The sequence below is a fragment of the Gavia stellata genome, chromosome 18, assembly GCF_030936135.1.
Source record: "Gavia stellata isolate bGavSte3 chromosome 18, bGavSte3.hap2, whole genome shotgun sequence".
In the NCBI taxonomy this organism is placed as follows: domain Eukaryota; kingdom Metazoa; phylum Chordata; class Aves; order Gaviiformes; family Gaviidae; genus Gavia; species Gavia stellata.
This window is the reverse complement of record NC_082611.1, coordinates 6,874,652-6,892,695: the sequence shown is the minus strand read 5'-3', so window position 1 is coordinate 6,892,695 and position 18,044 is coordinate 6,874,652. Positions and strand designations below refer to the sequence as shown.

General features: G+C 35.9%; 2 protein-coding genes across 2 annotated transcripts in view; one reads left to right on the top strand and one right to left on the bottom strand.

The window, feature by feature from the left end:
• C18H7orf50 (chromosome 18 C7orf50 homolog) overlaps window positions 1-18,044 on the bottom strand; it is a 131,009-nt gene that overhangs the window by 101,344 nt on the left and 11,621 nt on the right. The gene's annotated exons all lie outside the window — the stretch shown is intronic.
• Window positions 15,859-16,932, top strand: GPER1 (G protein-coupled estrogen receptor 1). The gene has a single exon (XM_009816823.2). The coding sequence runs from the start codon at window positions 15,859-15,861 to the stop codon at window positions 16,930-16,932; it is 1,074 nt and encodes a 357-aa protein (XP_009815125.1).

Below are 18,044 nucleotides of genomic sequence, written 5' to 3'. Positions count from 1 at the left end.
TAACTTCAATATATGTGAGCTTTGACACACTATATATTACTCTCAGTTACCAGGGAGTAACTAGAAATAGCAAAGTCACTTTATGTCATAGCATGTTGTGAGAAAAAAAATTCATTCAGGTCTCAAGGTGTTCGCACTCTAAGCTGACAGATTTCACTAAAAGACTAAAGGACTCAGGCCCCCCACCAAGCAGAGCGTAAACTTTACATGCATTTAGAAATAAAATGTATGTCCCTGCAGTAAATCCAAGAACCAGACAAAGAACTGAGGGAATACCAGATTTTCTCACAGCAGACGAAAATGACAAAATAAATTCCTTATTTTTCCTATGATGGAAACTCAAAGTATTTTGACAAAAAATGTGGCCGGCTGCATGGAGATTCTGAAATAAAATATGTGAGAAATAAACCACCCTCCAGTACTCTGCTGCTGCCATGGAACATATCTTTTTACTTTAAATTAAATTAGTGTTACCAAAAGTCTATAAAAGTTTGCAAATATTTTCATCTTACTAAAGCAGAAGTTGTGGCTCCTTCATCACATTATTATTATAAGCATACATTTACTTTAGTGGAAGGAATGAACTTGATGCTTTGGGAATGTTTTAAAACTGTAAAGGCTTACAATTTCTAAGAGGTGCTTTACATCACAGATGAGCACCTTAGAGTCATAAGACTCTCTAAAGCTATCAGTTCTGATGTCAACAAATGTATAGAGAGGTTATGCCATCTGTGACAATATTCAGTCAATCAGCTGCAGAGGCTGCAAAGGAGTCAGACTTTTCTGATGGGGTCCAATATATAATTCCAGCTAGAAAACCCTAATGCAGCGACTTCATGAGGTGATGAGCAGTACATCTTGTAAAGTGCTATTTATCCACAAATTTCACTGAAAATACTTAGGAAGAGACAAAACATTGCAAAAAATAAAATTAGATTGTAGGAGTAGGTCAAAAGGCAGAATTATATATCTAGGTGTGACCATGTTAGAGAGAAGAACATACACGTATTAGCCTGTATGAAGTATTAGGCATATTTGATTGCAGCCACCTGCACACAACCTTTCCTACCAGAATCTGAACTCAAAATTGCCATTTGCTCTCATTCAAATATTTAGTGAGACACCAGAACCAGATAAGAAAATAGTCTGACATTATCATTGTGATTTTTTTAAAAGCAGAATAAAGGGGGGGGGGAATTAATGTCTACAGTGTTAACTTTAATCTTATTTGCCAAACCAAAAATAAGCTACAAACTGCTAGCAGATATTTTTTTCTTCTGTGATGAACACTTTATTGAATTCAAGCAAGCATTATGTTCAGACTGACTAACCATAGCAAAGCTGCAAACAGTTTGTTTTGATAAAATTTTGTTTGCATGGGTAATCCTAAGGCGATTTTCTGAAAGTTCGGTTTAAAACAGCACACCTAGAAATTTTTCCGTAAGTCAGAATTTTAATACTTACATTGATTATAATTATACACATATAGTTGCACTGTTATTTTCCCCCAAGAGTATTTTAATTCTAGGTTGAATAGATTACTTTTGTTTAGTTTAAATCCCTCCCCAGATGAGGTAAATTAAAAGACACACACTTATGTTAGAATAAAAATGTCCAGGTGGGAGTAAGAGTAATATTAACATCATTGTTGTTATTTAACAGTGATGTTAAATAATGGTCTGTGGTTATAAACAAGACTTGCAACCCAACTGAGACTATTCAGGCATTTGTCTTGACACCTATGACAAATGAGGCCTGAACACATCAATAATCTCTCCCTAATACTGTGCTGGTCCATCATTAAATATCACAACATGCAAACTGGTGGATACAGAAAGAGAAACCAAGATGATGCACTTTCTTACGCAATTAAGTTGCTACTACTGGAATACGCTGCATTAAGTCTAATGTTCCTTACTTTGTCTTAAATGCCCAAAGAATAGCTAAAATAAAATAAAAAATACCTTGCTATGGTCAAAGATGAACGCAGTATCAGTACCAAGGCCAGATCCTGAGCAAATTTAACAAAGTTTTGGCATCTTGTTTTTCCTGTAATTTGATTTAAGGCCGTATGATTTCCTGTGAAACCCAAAACTATGTCCTTTGTTTCCTTTGCAATTATGCTACCATAAAAGTTGAATGTTGCTAAGCTATTCTGAGATTCTCTACAAGGACAGTGAGCATGGTTAGTTGGCCCATGGTGTGAAAGTTGTTGAGAAGATAATGGAAACTTTCACAGTGCCAGAACTAAATTCAAACATTCGATCCTGGAAAAGGCCTGCCAGGACTAGAAGGTAGCCCCACTGGAGACTCTGGTGAAAGAGCTTCTCAAAATTTCTTAACTTCCTGAAACTACCATGTGGGATGATAACAACAAGCTTTCTGCAGACGCTCACGTGGTTCCACATTTTCTTTCTCTATTCATCACAAAGTACCTATCCTTTGCCAGATTAAGCTTCAAATCTCTCTTCTAATAGAAAGTCAAAATTTGACTAAAACTGTTTCCATCATTCTTGAGATTTCTCCTGAGTATTTAAGAAGAGATGAATTGTAGAAGTTATTATTTCCTGGAAATCTAAAGGCCATGAAATCCTACAGAGAAACCAAAGCAGCAGAAGAAAGCCAGAAGCAAGTCTGCCAAGCTCCATGGCTACAGCTGACTGAATAGCACAGTAAATCACTTTCAGCCATAGAGCCAAATGGAAGTAGAGAGCATTGCAGCTACTTGATTAATGAGACATTTTCCAGATTTTTCCCCCCCCCGTGCTTCAGTATTAAGCATGGAACGTAACTTAAAAATCAGACTGATCAGCTTTATTTCAAAAGAGATACTTTGAAATTAAAATCTAGAAGTAGGAAATCACTACTATGAAGAAATACAAAAGGCCAACCACTTGACTACAGTTGTGAGGTTTTGTGCGTGTGGTTTGGGGCTTTTTTTCTTTTTAATTATTCTCACTCTTCAGTTTGAGCACTTTAGTACAAACTTGAGTACTTTTTAGTGGTTCATATTAAAAGTCAACTCAATAGAAACAAAAGCTCTACTGCAAGCATTTAAGATACATTTCCTCAATTAACAAGACAACAATATTTCCTCCCAACACTTATCATCTTAGAAAAGATTTTCAATCCATTTTTCTTGAGATTATTCATATTTAACAATATATTTTTAAGCTTCAAAATTATATTGACTTTTAACTTGCTTCAGAGACTTCTGCCAGTTTTGCCCATCAATGCTTTCCTACATGGTGTACTCCAGCTCAGAGGTTAGAACACAGCCAGAGTCTGACCAGCCAACTTCTCCCCTCCCGCGAGTGTACCTGTAATACAAACACTTCCCTGGGTGCATCAGTCCTTCCTGTAGTGGAACCTCTCTAAAAATAACCTTTCTAGAAAGGAAGAAACTCTGTCTCTAAAAGGGGACAAAGAACACTGCTGAATCAAAACATAACTCCATGGTTTTATATAAATGAAATTATAATTATATAAGATTATATACACACTTAATCAAAGCCACTTTGATAAGTCAACTTTTCTAATTAAAACCAGTATTAGAATTCCAATTTTGAGGAGAGATTAGAAATATCAGAAATATGAAGTAGCGTCAGAGGTAACAACCATAAATGAACTGTCAAACAGTATTAAGACACTGACTTATCTATAATGAACACTGCTTAAAAACATTAATGCATCTTTATGAACTTTTACCAATTTAAAGTTACTTTCACTTTAAGAGTTAACATCACTAGAATCCCTGTACGGAAAATGCATTCTGTACAACTAAGTATATCACTCTTGTTACTAATATGACTATATAGAAACTTCTATAAGGAGAACTCCACTGTCCTGTCTTTGCCTGATGTACTGTCTACATACATTGCTTGTACAGACCAGCTTTGCATACAACGGAACAAAGTAAAACCACCAAACTCTTAACACAAAATTGAAATCCATGTGAATAAAAAAGGATTTTTTTTTCCCAGAAAACAACATTCTACACTGTAAAAATGCCTGTATGTTTGAACTTTTTCCAGTACTACGGACCATGCTTAATCAGACATTTAAAATTCATTAGGAATACTGAGTTCATTATCTTACGTTTAAAAATATTTATCCTTTCTAACTAAAAAAAAACCTATGCTATTTTCTGCATCAATCAGTACAAGGTACACAGAAATTTTCTTTTAGGAATTGAGTTAATTATGCTTTTAGGTGGTCTGTAAAATTTATATATTCATATCTATTACACTCAGTTTTTCATAAGTACACATTACGTTGTTCTATAAAGCTTTTTTGGCTTAAAAAGGATCCTCCAAACATTTATATGGTAGCAGAATTATAACATCAACATATCATAGAGTCATTACAGCTAACAGACTATCCATATTACTCTTAAAATTCCCTATTTTCAGGAATTTATAACTCAGCTGTAAAAAATGTTCCTTGCTAAAACTTTATCAATAGGCCCATAATGCACCGGTAATCATTTTCTCAAATTTGAGCATGCAGAAAAGCATTATTTTTTGCAGTTTTATGCAACAGCTACATCTAAAAATGACAGTATTATTAATGTATAAACATGTTTTAGTATGAAAGCAGTTTGTTCATAACAGTTCTTAAACATTCACATTAATTTTATATGTGCTTCTCAGTACAGCCTGCAGTTATGAAAGGCTTTTTTTCATAACAGAAAGGAAGCAAAACTAAAACAAAGAAAGGAATGTGACTCTTGCCTCATATTGTGATTATCTTTGCATTTTCCTCAGTATGTAGTGTGAGCCCTGAGACTGTCAGCTTGGTTCAAATTATACAAAATTCCCACCCTTGCGACAGTACAGTGAAGCTATTTTGTGTCTGTAGCTGCAACCCACACAGTGCAGTTGCCCTGCGTGCTGCCTTACCCTTTTTTGGCAAGATGGTGAGGAAAAGCGGCTCCACCTAATCACAGGGCCACCTCCTTCCTCACCCACAGAATGGCCAACTCTCCCATTTATTCTACTGGCGACATGAGTGTGCTGAATCCTGGCTGCTGTCTACCAAGCCGAGCTGCAGTGAAGTCCTGGCTGCATCAAGGGAGGAAAAGGGGGTAGTGCTGCGAGCAGGAACCAGACAAAATAAAAAGGCAGATTTCTCTGGCTAAAAATATTATGCCAGTTAGCTTGAAATTAACATAGGAGCATAAAATCCACCAAGAAAAATACTACATTTATTCTGAACAAATGGTTCATACTCCTGACTGCACATAATATTTAACGCACAAATTAGAGACAGTACAAACCGTACTGTAAAACCTGTTTCACCTTCCTTTTCCATTTCAGTTTCAAACTCCATTGAACAGGAAATAAGCACGGTGTGGAAGTAAGGATGGCTTCTCACAACATGACATGGATCAGCTACCCAAGCAAGAACTTGGCTTTCACCTCCCCAGAAGAAATCGAAGCCTTCATAGCTTCTCAAAACATCATATCAAGACTTATGCACTGTTACATGGCCTTTTTTGTACCAACGGGATTAATAGCTGGCATATGTATTTTGATCATTTTCATAAAGAACTATTTGCGGTACAAAGTCATAGAAAACTTAGACTTACTTCTTCTACACTTCACCATCAGCAATATAATAATGATTTTTTTATCATTTACTGTCATTACTAGACCTGACTATTTAAAAGCAACCCACCTAGCGTGTAACGTACTGTCATTTTTTTTCAACTTCGGTTATTTCACTTCTCAGTATGTTTTGATTTTGACACTTCTCATACTATTACTCAAGAGATTTCCATCAAGGACTGCTCTCAGCAAAGCAACCCAAAGACCCATATTGTGTGTTGGATTTGTACTTATATATGCCTTCTGTTTGTCACTGACTGAGGCAGTACTAGTTGGCACAGATAACTATCACTTGGAAACAGACTGCCAGTTAGATCCATTATTTGCATGGCCTGAATATGAGATCATTAAATTTGCCTTTGGATTTGGAATCCCATCATTTCTTCAGATACTCTGTTTTACTGTTGTCTTCACTAAAGGAGCACCTGCTGAAGCTCCAGCCTTACAACAGCACATTTGTACTTACCCTGCTGCGTACATTATAAGCATAACAATATTTATGTGCCATCTATTTTATAACGTTATGATTCTCTTCAGGACAACATTCAAATTACAGAAGAGCATTGGAACTCCAAAGGATGAGCTTGTGATGAATATTGCAGAAATAGTGTTGTTCTGCGAGAGCTGTGCTAATTTGGTATTTATACTTTGTTTTCATAAACCATGCAAGGATGAAATACTTAAACTCATACAGAACTGCCGAAGGGAAAACACTGCCAACAATCACTTTGAAATACCAGTAACAACTACGACCCATGAAAGTGGATCTCAGTAATACCTACTGTTCTGAAGAACTGTCAATCCACTTTTTAGGTTGTTTGTGGGGTTTGGTTTGGATTTTGTTTTGGTTTTTTACTTCTTCAAAAAAGGGTAATTGTTCCTTCCTTAGAACCCAAACTTGGACTGTCTTACATCTAGCAGTACTGGAAGAAAAAAAAAGATACTTAGTTCTAGTATTTGCAGCGATCTATGAGAAAACATGTAGGGTCTGGGGCTGTTTGGGGTTTTTTTCATATATATATTATTTTTTTTTTAAATCGCCTATTTTCTGCAAGTGTTACTTAAAGGCCATGTAGAAAGAAAAGTACCGTTGCCATAGAAGCATGCTTTTGTAATAATATTAATGCCCTGGCAAAGATGCAAACAAAACCATAGCAGAAAGCAGCTTCAAACAAAGGTAAAATTCTGCAGCCAAAGCATTCTCAGGTGTGCTTCCTCTTTAGACTTAAAATTCTTGCCCTACAAACTACTCTTTCCAGTAGCGGCAGCAGTAAGGTATGGCTTAAGAATCCATTATAATCCTGAAATAGTATGTGATACTATAAGTCTACTGTAACACTTTTTTTATATTTTATATATATATACACACACACACACAAACTGAGCATTTCTTCCCTTTTTCCATTTTCCTCTTATACTTCCATTGGAACCCGGAACGTTTTTGTCTGAATTCTTGTGCCACAAAAAAATTCAAATTAATGGAAACGCTGGTCCATAAAGAAAAGCTTTGGGTCCTTTCTGAGGCACTGAACTGGAAAGATCAACAGGATGGCTAATTAAAACTTTGTTCAAGAATGAAAGCTTTTTGTTAATGTACTCTCAGCTTCAACTGTGCATTAAGACTTACAGCAATTATTGATTTAAGCCACTCTTGACGAGTTCATTCAGAAGCATGAAGTTGCATGCCTTGAAAGAGTCACATTCAATAATACACTAACTAAAAAAAAAAAGAGAAAAGCCAGCCCAGAACAGTATTACTGGGGTGCGTTTTTAAAAAGGCAAACAAAAGCAGAGCCCCAGTTCCAAACTGAAATTGGGGCTCTGCTGGAGACAAGATAGGAGCATTATATATTTAGGTGAGAATTCATGAGCATATGGTGCAAAATGGGGAAAAAAATCTGAATCAGAGAATGAAACGGCTGTGGTACAAGAGTTCAGGTGTAGTCCTGCAGAATCAGTAGTCAATGCAGGCTGAGATGTAGGTGCAGAGTTTTAAATGCTTGCTTTGAGTACACTGTTACTGTAACCGAATTTGGCCAGGAGCCGTCTTACACATTTGGCCTCAGTTTCAGCTTTTCCTCTCATAGAGGTGGAGAGAATGGAAACAACAGGGAAGGCACAAAATTGTACTAGATTTTGGATAAAGACATAGACTTAGATTGCAAAGTTAGAAAAATACAATGATGTGATGAGGAAGGCTCAAGTGACCTGAAGGGTTCTGAGAAAAGCCCCTTTGATGCTTAAATATGTGCCTTTGCATGACACCCGGATGCTAACAGAACTGATAGATTTTTTTGCAGTTGTACGCTTTGGAAGGTCTTCCTGAGGGGGTCCAGATTTGCATGGAGAGCTGGTGCAAATCAGCATGGACTGCCTAAGACAGAGAAAAGTGGGCATGGAACGATCAAGAGGAACATCTTCCACACAACAGTCATAGCGCATAAATGGGAGAATAAACATTTGTCCAATAATAATACAATATACAGATCTAGTATCTAGATATATGGATAGTCTTAGACATCCAAGTCCTGAAATTCATGGACCATGACTGTATCACATGCAAATAAAGGGCAATACCTAGTCTCACTATGACCATAAAGACCAACATTTCTGCAAGATGTAAAAATCAACTGGTAAGCTATCTGCATTGTATTATGACAGCCTGTTTTCCTGTTTAATTTTGTTCTGCTGCCAGCATGAACAGATGGATAATTAAAGAACACTACATATAAACAGACCATTATAGAACCTGGTCAGAAAGGAAGTACGTAGATAAGAATCACCTCTTTGAATACAAGAGTCAATTTTATACTTGTGAAAGGACTTCTCAGCTGGCATCAGAGGTTTTGTTCTGCACTTGAGAAGAAGGAGATTAAACAACATGGACTGAAGATCAGCCCTGCAGAAGGAAGTTTGAAGAGATGAGTTGTAAGAGCTGTATGTCAGCAAAAACCTGACAGACTGAGTGAAAGAGTATGTTAAAAGAGGCAAGCTGTTTATGCCAATTCAGACAGAATATCAGTTTCAGCTGTGCCATGGATAAGTAGGTTATTTTCTAGTATGGGAATTATGCATAAAGGATTTTACTTTATTCACTTCTTCCATATATTTTCTATTTGAGGATGAAAGAATAAATACTGTGTTGTTTCTGAGTCCTGAGTTACTGTTAAAGGTGCCTAAAAGAAAACGCAGTCAGTAAATGTTGGCTCTAGGTAGTTAACGTTGCCTGGGACCTGGAAACTGCACAATAATACACCTGTAAGGAACCTGAAGGTTCAACATGGGTGGAAAGATGCTTCATGATACTCTCAGCAAGGTACACAGCTAAAGCAGAACCATAACCAAATGTCTCAGAGAAATAAAACCTGTAGTGGCCTACTGTCAGATCTAGCATTTGGAAACAAGTACGTCTTGTCAAGAATGAATTACTAGGTATAAATCTGTGAGTACTTTTGGGTATAGCTTCTGGCTGTCATCCGTGAGATGCGAATGAACATACTCTGGTCTCTTCCCTGCTCACGGCTACTGTCGTGGGAAAAAAACAGTATTTTCTGGATGGCTGGTTATATTGTCATAAAGAAACCTCTATATACAATGAAAGGACTTTGTAACCAAATAGGAGAAAACAAAAGTAAACAGGAGAGAAGAGGTTGAAAAATGCATAACAAGAATTCAAATAGTTATAACTTACAGCAATACAGAAATGTTTTGTTACATCATTCTTAATAAAGTTACTCAGAGCTTACATTAAAATTCAGGACAATGAACATGCAGTCCTAGAGAAAAAAATCTTTCATCCAGCTAGAGTATGAGGGCAAACACCGCTATGCACAACAGGGGAAGGAACTGCAAAAGTCCCCAAAAGGCATTCTAAAATAGTCTGATACGAGGGGAAAAAAAGCAGCTTTGCCTAAGAGTAAAAGTAATACTTTTTAAGTGACTAATAATTTGAACTGTATTTTTAAGTACAAAATAAAATCTCCCTGCTCGGAGGTATTTTTTCCCCCCATACCAGCAACAGCTTTGTTGAACACTTACTTCTTGCAAGCTTCACCTAGTTTTGAACAGTATGTTCCAGAAGAAATAGAGCATGTATTTTTGTAGGCATGCTGTCAAAATTAACTAAAGGGATATACTGGAAAATTCAAAGAAGAATATTTTACTTCCGTACTGGTAATTTTCGTATCTTTCTAAGACTTTAGCCTGCTTTTCAAAAAACCCTTCCGATCAGTAAAAGAAGAGAAATGGAAATGAGCAGGGTGCTAAAGATTAAGCATGAATTTCTGAGTTTATAATACGTTTTGGAAAAGAACATGTAGAGACTAAGGACTCATCTTTGCTGAACCAGCTGGCTCAAATTTGATCGGATCCCATTGCAAAACAACATCTGAGCTAAACAGAGACTGGATTTGCACACTTGAATCATAACTTGAGCTGCTACACCCCTACATATATTACTAAGCCTGGCCTTAGTTATATTCTAATTTCAAACTTACAGACCTTAAAAAGGCTACGGCATTATTTATCTTGATTTTGAGGCAGTTGCAGAAGATTTGGGGTAGGGTGAAAGCTCAAGCAATTCAGCCAAAGTAAGTACTCTATATAACATTTACACCATATATGTTGCACGACAAATTGATTCACTAATTGGCTGGAATGAAAGAATGCATTTCACTTCCATAGTACAAGTGTCCAGCAAAGAACTGCCAGACTCAACTACTAGAGTAAAAAACAATCGAAAATTTGCAAATTTTGTTTTTTAATGGCATTTGGATAGACCCTGTAGTCCTATGATGAATTATCTTTCACTATACAATGTTTTGTGGTCCAATTTTGTAATATTTTTATATTATCCCCCAAGAGTTTTGCAACATACACTTTAAGAAAAATGAAGAGTGTTTACCAGAACAGTTTGAATGAGTACAGGTGGTGTCCCTGCAAAATAAAAGGCTGAACTTTTAAAAAATTATTTTTAATAAGAAAAATGCATTCTCAGAATTACTGGCAACTAAAAAGCCTAAACACACAAAATACACTCTTATCCAAGCTTTTCTGCAGGCACGGAACACAATTCCAACTCAAACTAAGTTGGATTATTTGTAAGAAAGGTAAAATTACTGAGGCGGGACAGGATAAAGTATGAGGGTGCTCTAGAACAGGGCAATGGATGCAGACAGATGTCATTCAGTGGTTGAAAAAGGTCAGAGTCAGGATCCCTGCTAACAGAAAGATGAGAGAGAATTTGGACAAGGAGATCAATCTACTTGCAAAACTCCATGAACATTACAACAGCATCTCTATTTCCTCTGGAGATAATTTCAGTAGAGATTCTTATTCAAATCTCATTTCTTCTGCATATGGTTATACTACACTGTAAACATTCCAACATCATTTTAATTTATGCTTCCTCCCCCTTCCATGCAATACAGTACCTTACTTTTTTTCAGGTTTACATACCCTGGCCCTGATCTAAGAACTCACAGCTTCATACCCAAAGCACTTCCGCAATTTTGACAGAATCCAACAGCTCTTACATCCTACAGGGCTTATCCTGCTTATCATCCCGCTGGAAAGGCTGCCGTATAGCGGTGGCTCAAGAGCTGTGATACACCTTACGTTGTTCTCTCCTATACTCACACCTCCAAATTTCTTCCTCCTCAGCTGTCACCTTTTGGCAACACAATAGCAGGCACGTATGTTGAAGTCTGCTAAATTACATAAAATATCTTCTGTTATATCCCACTTTAAGCCTCTCGGTGCACCTAAGTACATCATAGACAATTACACTAACACGTGTTCCTTAAAGACTTTATAGTGTTAGACAAGTTTATTGAGATATATACAGTGTTTTAAAAGTTGACTACTACAGATTTAAAAATAAACTGCTAGGAAAACTTTAAATGCTGGATTATTGAGGTCTGACATTATATGAATGCTATCGCACCAGTTGCTTTCACTCATGTTCCCAGCAACAATCAAGATAAGGTATGACAGGCAGAACTGTAATACTCAATACTGTCACAGCTGTGACTAAATATGGATCATTAAGGCACTCCCTATAAAGTCCCATAGAGTATCAGCAACTGGCAGGGAAAGAGAAAGGGTACAATGTTCAGCAGCTGCTAAAATTAGTTTTAAGCATTTTATGGAATATGGAAGTGACGAACAGGGAGATTAAGACAGATTAATCAGTAACAATAATTTGACTGCATAAACAAAAGCCTGAAGATGTTGTCATCTGTTTTAGGAAACAGGAGTCTGAGAATTCACATGATCATCTCATAAAATATTTAGTGAAATGCAGAACTCACTAATTACAAAATAATAATGCAATATAGTAATACTAGATTTGGCGTGTTATGCTTCATAGTTCTACTAGCAGGAAAAACAGCTATTTCATGGGTCTTTCAAAAAAGAATTTATTAACCATTCTGGAAGTATGGTGAAGTGATATATTTCTTATCAAGAATTCAAACAAGAAAATTAGCACTCATAACAGAATTATACATTTTAATAGCAAATCAGCTGATATTCACGGCTAGAAAAACAAGGACAGACTGACCAGCTGATTATCAAATCCAGGCCCCCATAATTACAAACAACTAACACCCTGAAGCTAACATTACGCATAAAGGAAAGTAAAAAATCCTTCTGGCCCTTACAAGATCAGTGAAAGCTCTGAACAACAGAATTAAGTATAGCAAAACCACATGATCAACAAACAACAATAAAGACTCTTTATAATCCTGTTCTTTAGGACAGCAAACAATTAAGACCTTCAAAGCTGGTATCACAAGATTTTTCTAACATTACAATTATTCCAGCCCTATAACGCAATCATATTTGTACACTTCTCAAAGCAAAACAGTTTATGCTCTCTGTCCTAATAACCCTGTGGAAAGACACTCCAGAAAGCCATTCCACACACAGTCGAACTCTTCTGTTCAGAAAATCTTTACCAGCACTAGTTTGCACAAGCTTTCTTTTAAGCTAAATAATAATTTATTCCAAAACTATTTATGAAGAGCCATCATGTAAGAGCATCTTAAAAAACATTTTTAGTAACACTGCCAAAATCCTGTGTTCGTATGCACAGCATGTTACAAGAAATCAGCAAATAATGTATTTGCCTCAATGGCACTAGAAGGCAAAGTGCCTTTACTCCCAAAGCTACTCGTGTAAGAACTTTTGCTTCACTTTTCTACTAATGAGATCATTCATAATCTAAGAATATTTTACCATTGTAATAGATGTAATACATCCATTATGATACCATATTAATTGTTTACTCCACGCTTCTGAAACTGTAACATTGGCTTCTTGAAATCCTAAATCCTGAGACCGAATTCATCTTATTCCAGTAGCAGCAGAACGCTGCATCGATGTACAGCATATCCGTTAATGACACTTAACATTCAGGTATTAGATCAATATAATCATAAAAAGCAACTTACACAAATAAAATACTTCTCTTTTATGAGAAAGAAAGGTTTTAACTGTCTTTCCGTCCTAAGAATTCTGGCCACCAGCAGGTGGTGTTTCGGGAAATGTCAAGTCCCTTTTCCCCCCCTACAGATGAAATGCAAAACTCCACCTGCAATACTGGTGGGTTTATGCAAGACTGAGGCTCCACATTCTCTGCAAAATAAGCTTACTTCATCCATGTGATTTTGAGCTGAGCAATTCTAAGAAGTGTGAAGACAACGATGTATAGCTGCCAATTAAAATACGAACAGGCAAAATGGGATCGACTTGAAGGTAGGAAAACTGAAATTTATATTGTCAGTTTAGCAAATGACCCTTCTCAGCTGCTAATTTCCCTCAATCGAATATTTCTCTTTAGATTGCCCAGAGGCTTTTAAAAACTACCACGTATAACAGTAATTATTGCTTTATATCTATGTAAAATATGCTTAGTTACGATTTGCAAATAAATCTCTGAATTATTGATCATCTGAACTGTAGGTTTGAATGGACTAGATAATTTGAAAAAAATACTAGAGGCAGAAAGGAGGGTGAAATGTACATTAGGCAAAATAAAACTGACAAATATGAGAGACAAGATGCTTGACTAGTTCTAGTAAAAAAGAAACCAGCAGAAACAGGGTTAATTCTAGCCTTATAAGGCTGTTCAGCAGCACTTCAACTGCACACAAATTAGAACAACCCTGGGAATCTATAAAGCTTGTTTTATTGCCAAGGACATGCAGCAAGATCTGCATTTTGCTGTTGTAAACTATCCTTTATTTAAGACGTTTTAAAACAGAATAGACTTTTATATGTTTGTTTTACTGCTGAATCGTCAACAGGTGGCATTCACTGCGGCTTTGCACACCTAAATACAAGTTTTTACTGACACGACAGTCGAAGTTGACACATCCATCAAGCGTGCACCGGAGCAAGAACCAGCCTTCTGTTGTCTGGAGGAAAACCAGCTCTGGAGAAATGGAATTAAGGTAAAATAAAGTGTTTCACAGTACACGTTACCTGTAATGCTTGTAATTGCTTGGCTTTTGGTGGCCTTTCAGATGTAATTAAAATGTGACCACAGACCTTTTAAAATCAATTGCTCAGACTGTTAACTTACCTTTCATTGTATTTAAAGAAGTTTACTGCCTGATTCAAAAATAAAAGGATGTTACATAAAAGACAACAGTTCGTGTCTGACTTCCATAGCTGCTTGAAACAAACACCAAACCTTCTTCAAATAAGTGTAATTTTGTATCAATATTTTAGCATAAAGATTTGCATTATGAAAATGTTTCAAAACATAGCAACAGCTACTGTGTACTTCTGCCTATTTCGTTAAGAAATAAAAGCTTTGGAACAGGTATCTTTATTGTCTGCTAGCTACTTCTAATAACTGGAATACATTTAAGCAGACTCAGAGCTGTATTTGACTGAAAATATTCTAACACTCCTACTCCATTAGTGGTCTGCTCCTTTTTCCTCTCCCAGACTGTACATCAGCAGGATTTAAGTCATTAAAATGTGGAAATAGGCATGAATTCTACTACCAAACAATTTAACTTTTTTTTAATATGTTTTAGTGTGATTAAAATCAAGGTTTTGGTAGTAAGATGAAGATTAAAGCAATTCAAAATATTTAAAATTTAACACAAAATACCCTGGGTTATAATTTTCTTGCTGTTTTATTTGTTTGGGGTGTCTTTTGTTTGTTTTTTTTTTCTTTTAAATAAACTTCTAGGAATGCTTCAAGTCCATAGCATTCAACATTTATAAGTAAACAAATCAGATAACTGGTATTTTCCATTCCTATCCGGAAGTCAGTGCAACATAATTAATCACAAAGAAAAGCAAACTGAGTGTAATAATGTTGGTATAAATCAATATGCTGCTTGTATTACCTTCATTTCTAAAATTTGCCTTTTCCTTCCCCCTGAAAGCAGAAGGAACCAACTGCTTTTCATCTCCATTGCCTTCTCAGCCACAGCATCTGCTACTTAATAGCCTTACAAGCTGGTGATGAAATAAATATATATTTATATAGAAATTAAAAAAATAAAGTTTTTCTTCAGTAGGCTAAACTCACTCATCTGATTTTCTGTATTTCTACATTTTCCAATACTGAATCCCTGAAGGGTACACAAAATTATAACAGTATATATAACACAATATATCATCATCTAGAACAAATTCAAATCTTTTAACTGATCCTTTGTGTGTGTGTGTATGTGTATATATATATAACATGACGCTTCCTATAGCCTCGGCTGTGTATGTTAAGTTAGCAGAAGCATATGGTAAATGGTACAACGCTGGAGAGTGAAATTAATGGTTTTCCATTTGCAAATTGCAGGTCCAAGGATGTTCATTGATTATTAAAAGAAAACAAATGGAGCTAAAATTCTACTACCTTCCAACCTGCATGAAGAAACACTGCTGATGAAAAGCTTTTATTAAAGAGATTCAAGTACCATAATGGTAAAAAGATTCCTACATGATCTTAAGGCATACAGGAACTGCAAATTCTCTCATTTGCAATGTATATAGTGTCCTGTAAAACATGTAAGAAATTTACTATTTGTACTCTTGTATTTCAGTCTATTTTAAGTCTAATTAATTCAACTTCTAAAGACCTTTACTTTCCTATACAAAAGTGTACATTTTTTTCCATTCCAAACAAAATGCTTGCTATGAACTTAGTTGCAAACAACCAAAAATCTGATTTTTTTGGCATTCCCACCAAACTGTGAGTACTAATATCTTTTCTGCAGATATTTTAACCATGGAAACTTACTCTGCCTCAATATCACCTGTTCTATGTAACAGCACAACTTTTAACCTAAATGGATCACATTTGTGTAATGAAAGCATATCTTCTAGATTAGCTGATAAATCGGAACACCAACAATATGTTATTGGTCTTTTCTTATCATGTCTTTACACAATATTTCTTTTTCCTATTGGTTTTGTAGGAAACATTCTGATTCTGGTTGTCAACATAAGCTTTCGTGAAAAAATGACTATTCCAGACCTTTACTTCATCAATCTTGCAGTAGCTGATCTCATTTTAGTTGCAGATTCTCTCATTGAGGTTTTTAATCTTGATGAAAAGTATTATGATATCACTATTATTTGTACCTTTATGTCTTTGTTCCTTCAGATCAACATGTATAGCAGCATTTTCTTTCTGACATGGATGAGTTTTGACAGATACATAGCACTGGCAAAAGTAATGAGGTCCAACATATTTCGCACTATGCAACATGCTAGATTAAGCTGTGGTCTCATATGGATGGCGTCTATTTCTGCAGCACTAGTTCCATTTACAGCTGTGCATTTACAGCACACCGGAGAGGTCTATTTTTGTTTTGCAGATGTAAAAGAAATCCAGTGGCTAGAAATAACCTTGGGGTTTATTATCCCCTTTGTGATCATCGGTCTTTGTTACTCATTAATTGTTCGAGTTCTCATAAAAGCACACAAGCATAGGAGTCTTCGTCTGCGGCGACAAAAGGCTCTTCGAATGATTTTTGTTGTTGTCTTGGTTTTCTTTATCTGCTGGCTACCTGAAAATGTCTTCATTAGTGTTCAGCTTCTTCAAAAGAAAAGCGAGCCTGTCTCTTCAAGCAGCCCATCCTTCAGACACGACTATCCTTTAACAGGACATATTGTGAACCTAGCAGCTTTTTCTAATAGCTGTTTGAACCCCTTAATTTACAGTTTTCTAGGGGAAACCTTCAGAGACAAACTGCGACTGTATATTGAACAGAAAACAAAAATGTCAACATTACATCGCTTTTGTCAGGCTGCCTTAACGTCTGTCATTCCTGACAGTAATGAGCAATCAGAAGTCTGATTTAGTAGTGGTTGTATAAAACATATGACTGTGAAGTTGTGCAAATAGTGAACAAAATGCTTGCTACTAACAGAAAAAAGTGCATTTGTGTGTGTATATATGTTGTATTGCTTTACTGAGTATTGAAGGTTTATATTCAAAATGTTTCTATGACAAGACTTTAATGTAGAAGAATATGTTTTAGTCAGATTTATATTTAATTATGAACAGGATTATTGAAAGCTGAGCACTGAAGGAGCTTTATTTTGTATTATACATGTATGAATGACAATATAGAAGAAAATTTTATCAAGTTAGGAAGACTCTAGATGTAACCTGATTATCAGAGATGCTACTTTGCCGGTGTATATAAGGTACTTCCACTGAAATAATGAAGCTGCCATAACAGCGGAGAAAAAAATCATTACAACGTATTGATGTGGAGATGCAGAAAATACTGATTTTTTCATCCAAATATGTTAAGATAAATTACTTTGCTTAGAAGAACTACACAGTACTATCGTCACTGTATTCTAGCATGTCTTCCACGATTAACTTTTTGTAAATCTTAATATAATCTAGCACGGTGGTGAGTTTTCGTCTCATAAATGTAATCTACTGTTTACATCAGTACTTGATCAAAACTGAAATAATCTGTAACTATATTGCTCATCTCAAAGAACTTCACAGAAGCAAAATGTAATGCTCTATTCTGCCTTTCAAGGACCACCCCAGACAACCCTTCCCAGGACAGACATAATTGGGCCTTTAGTCAAAAATGCCTGTGCACATATACGTACGTTCATATCTACCTTCAGATTTAACTGAAAGTTGCATTAGATCGCTTTACATTTAGCAGGCCTATTTTGATGGCCAGGACAAAATGCTGTGGCTTTAAAAAAAGTCAGTTTCTGCAAGAGAGTTTAGGAATTGCTTATGAAAATGACAGAAGCCTCAGTTTTCAGAAAGGAAGAACTTACGTTATGGGGAGTGTGATTAGCTATCATCAGATTTGCATTTAGTGCACCATCTATCCCACCTCCAGAAACCACTGGCCTTTCAAGATCTTAAGATGCATGTTGGTTGCTTTGTTCATTTGAAGATTAATTACACTAAGAAAACAAACATTAGCA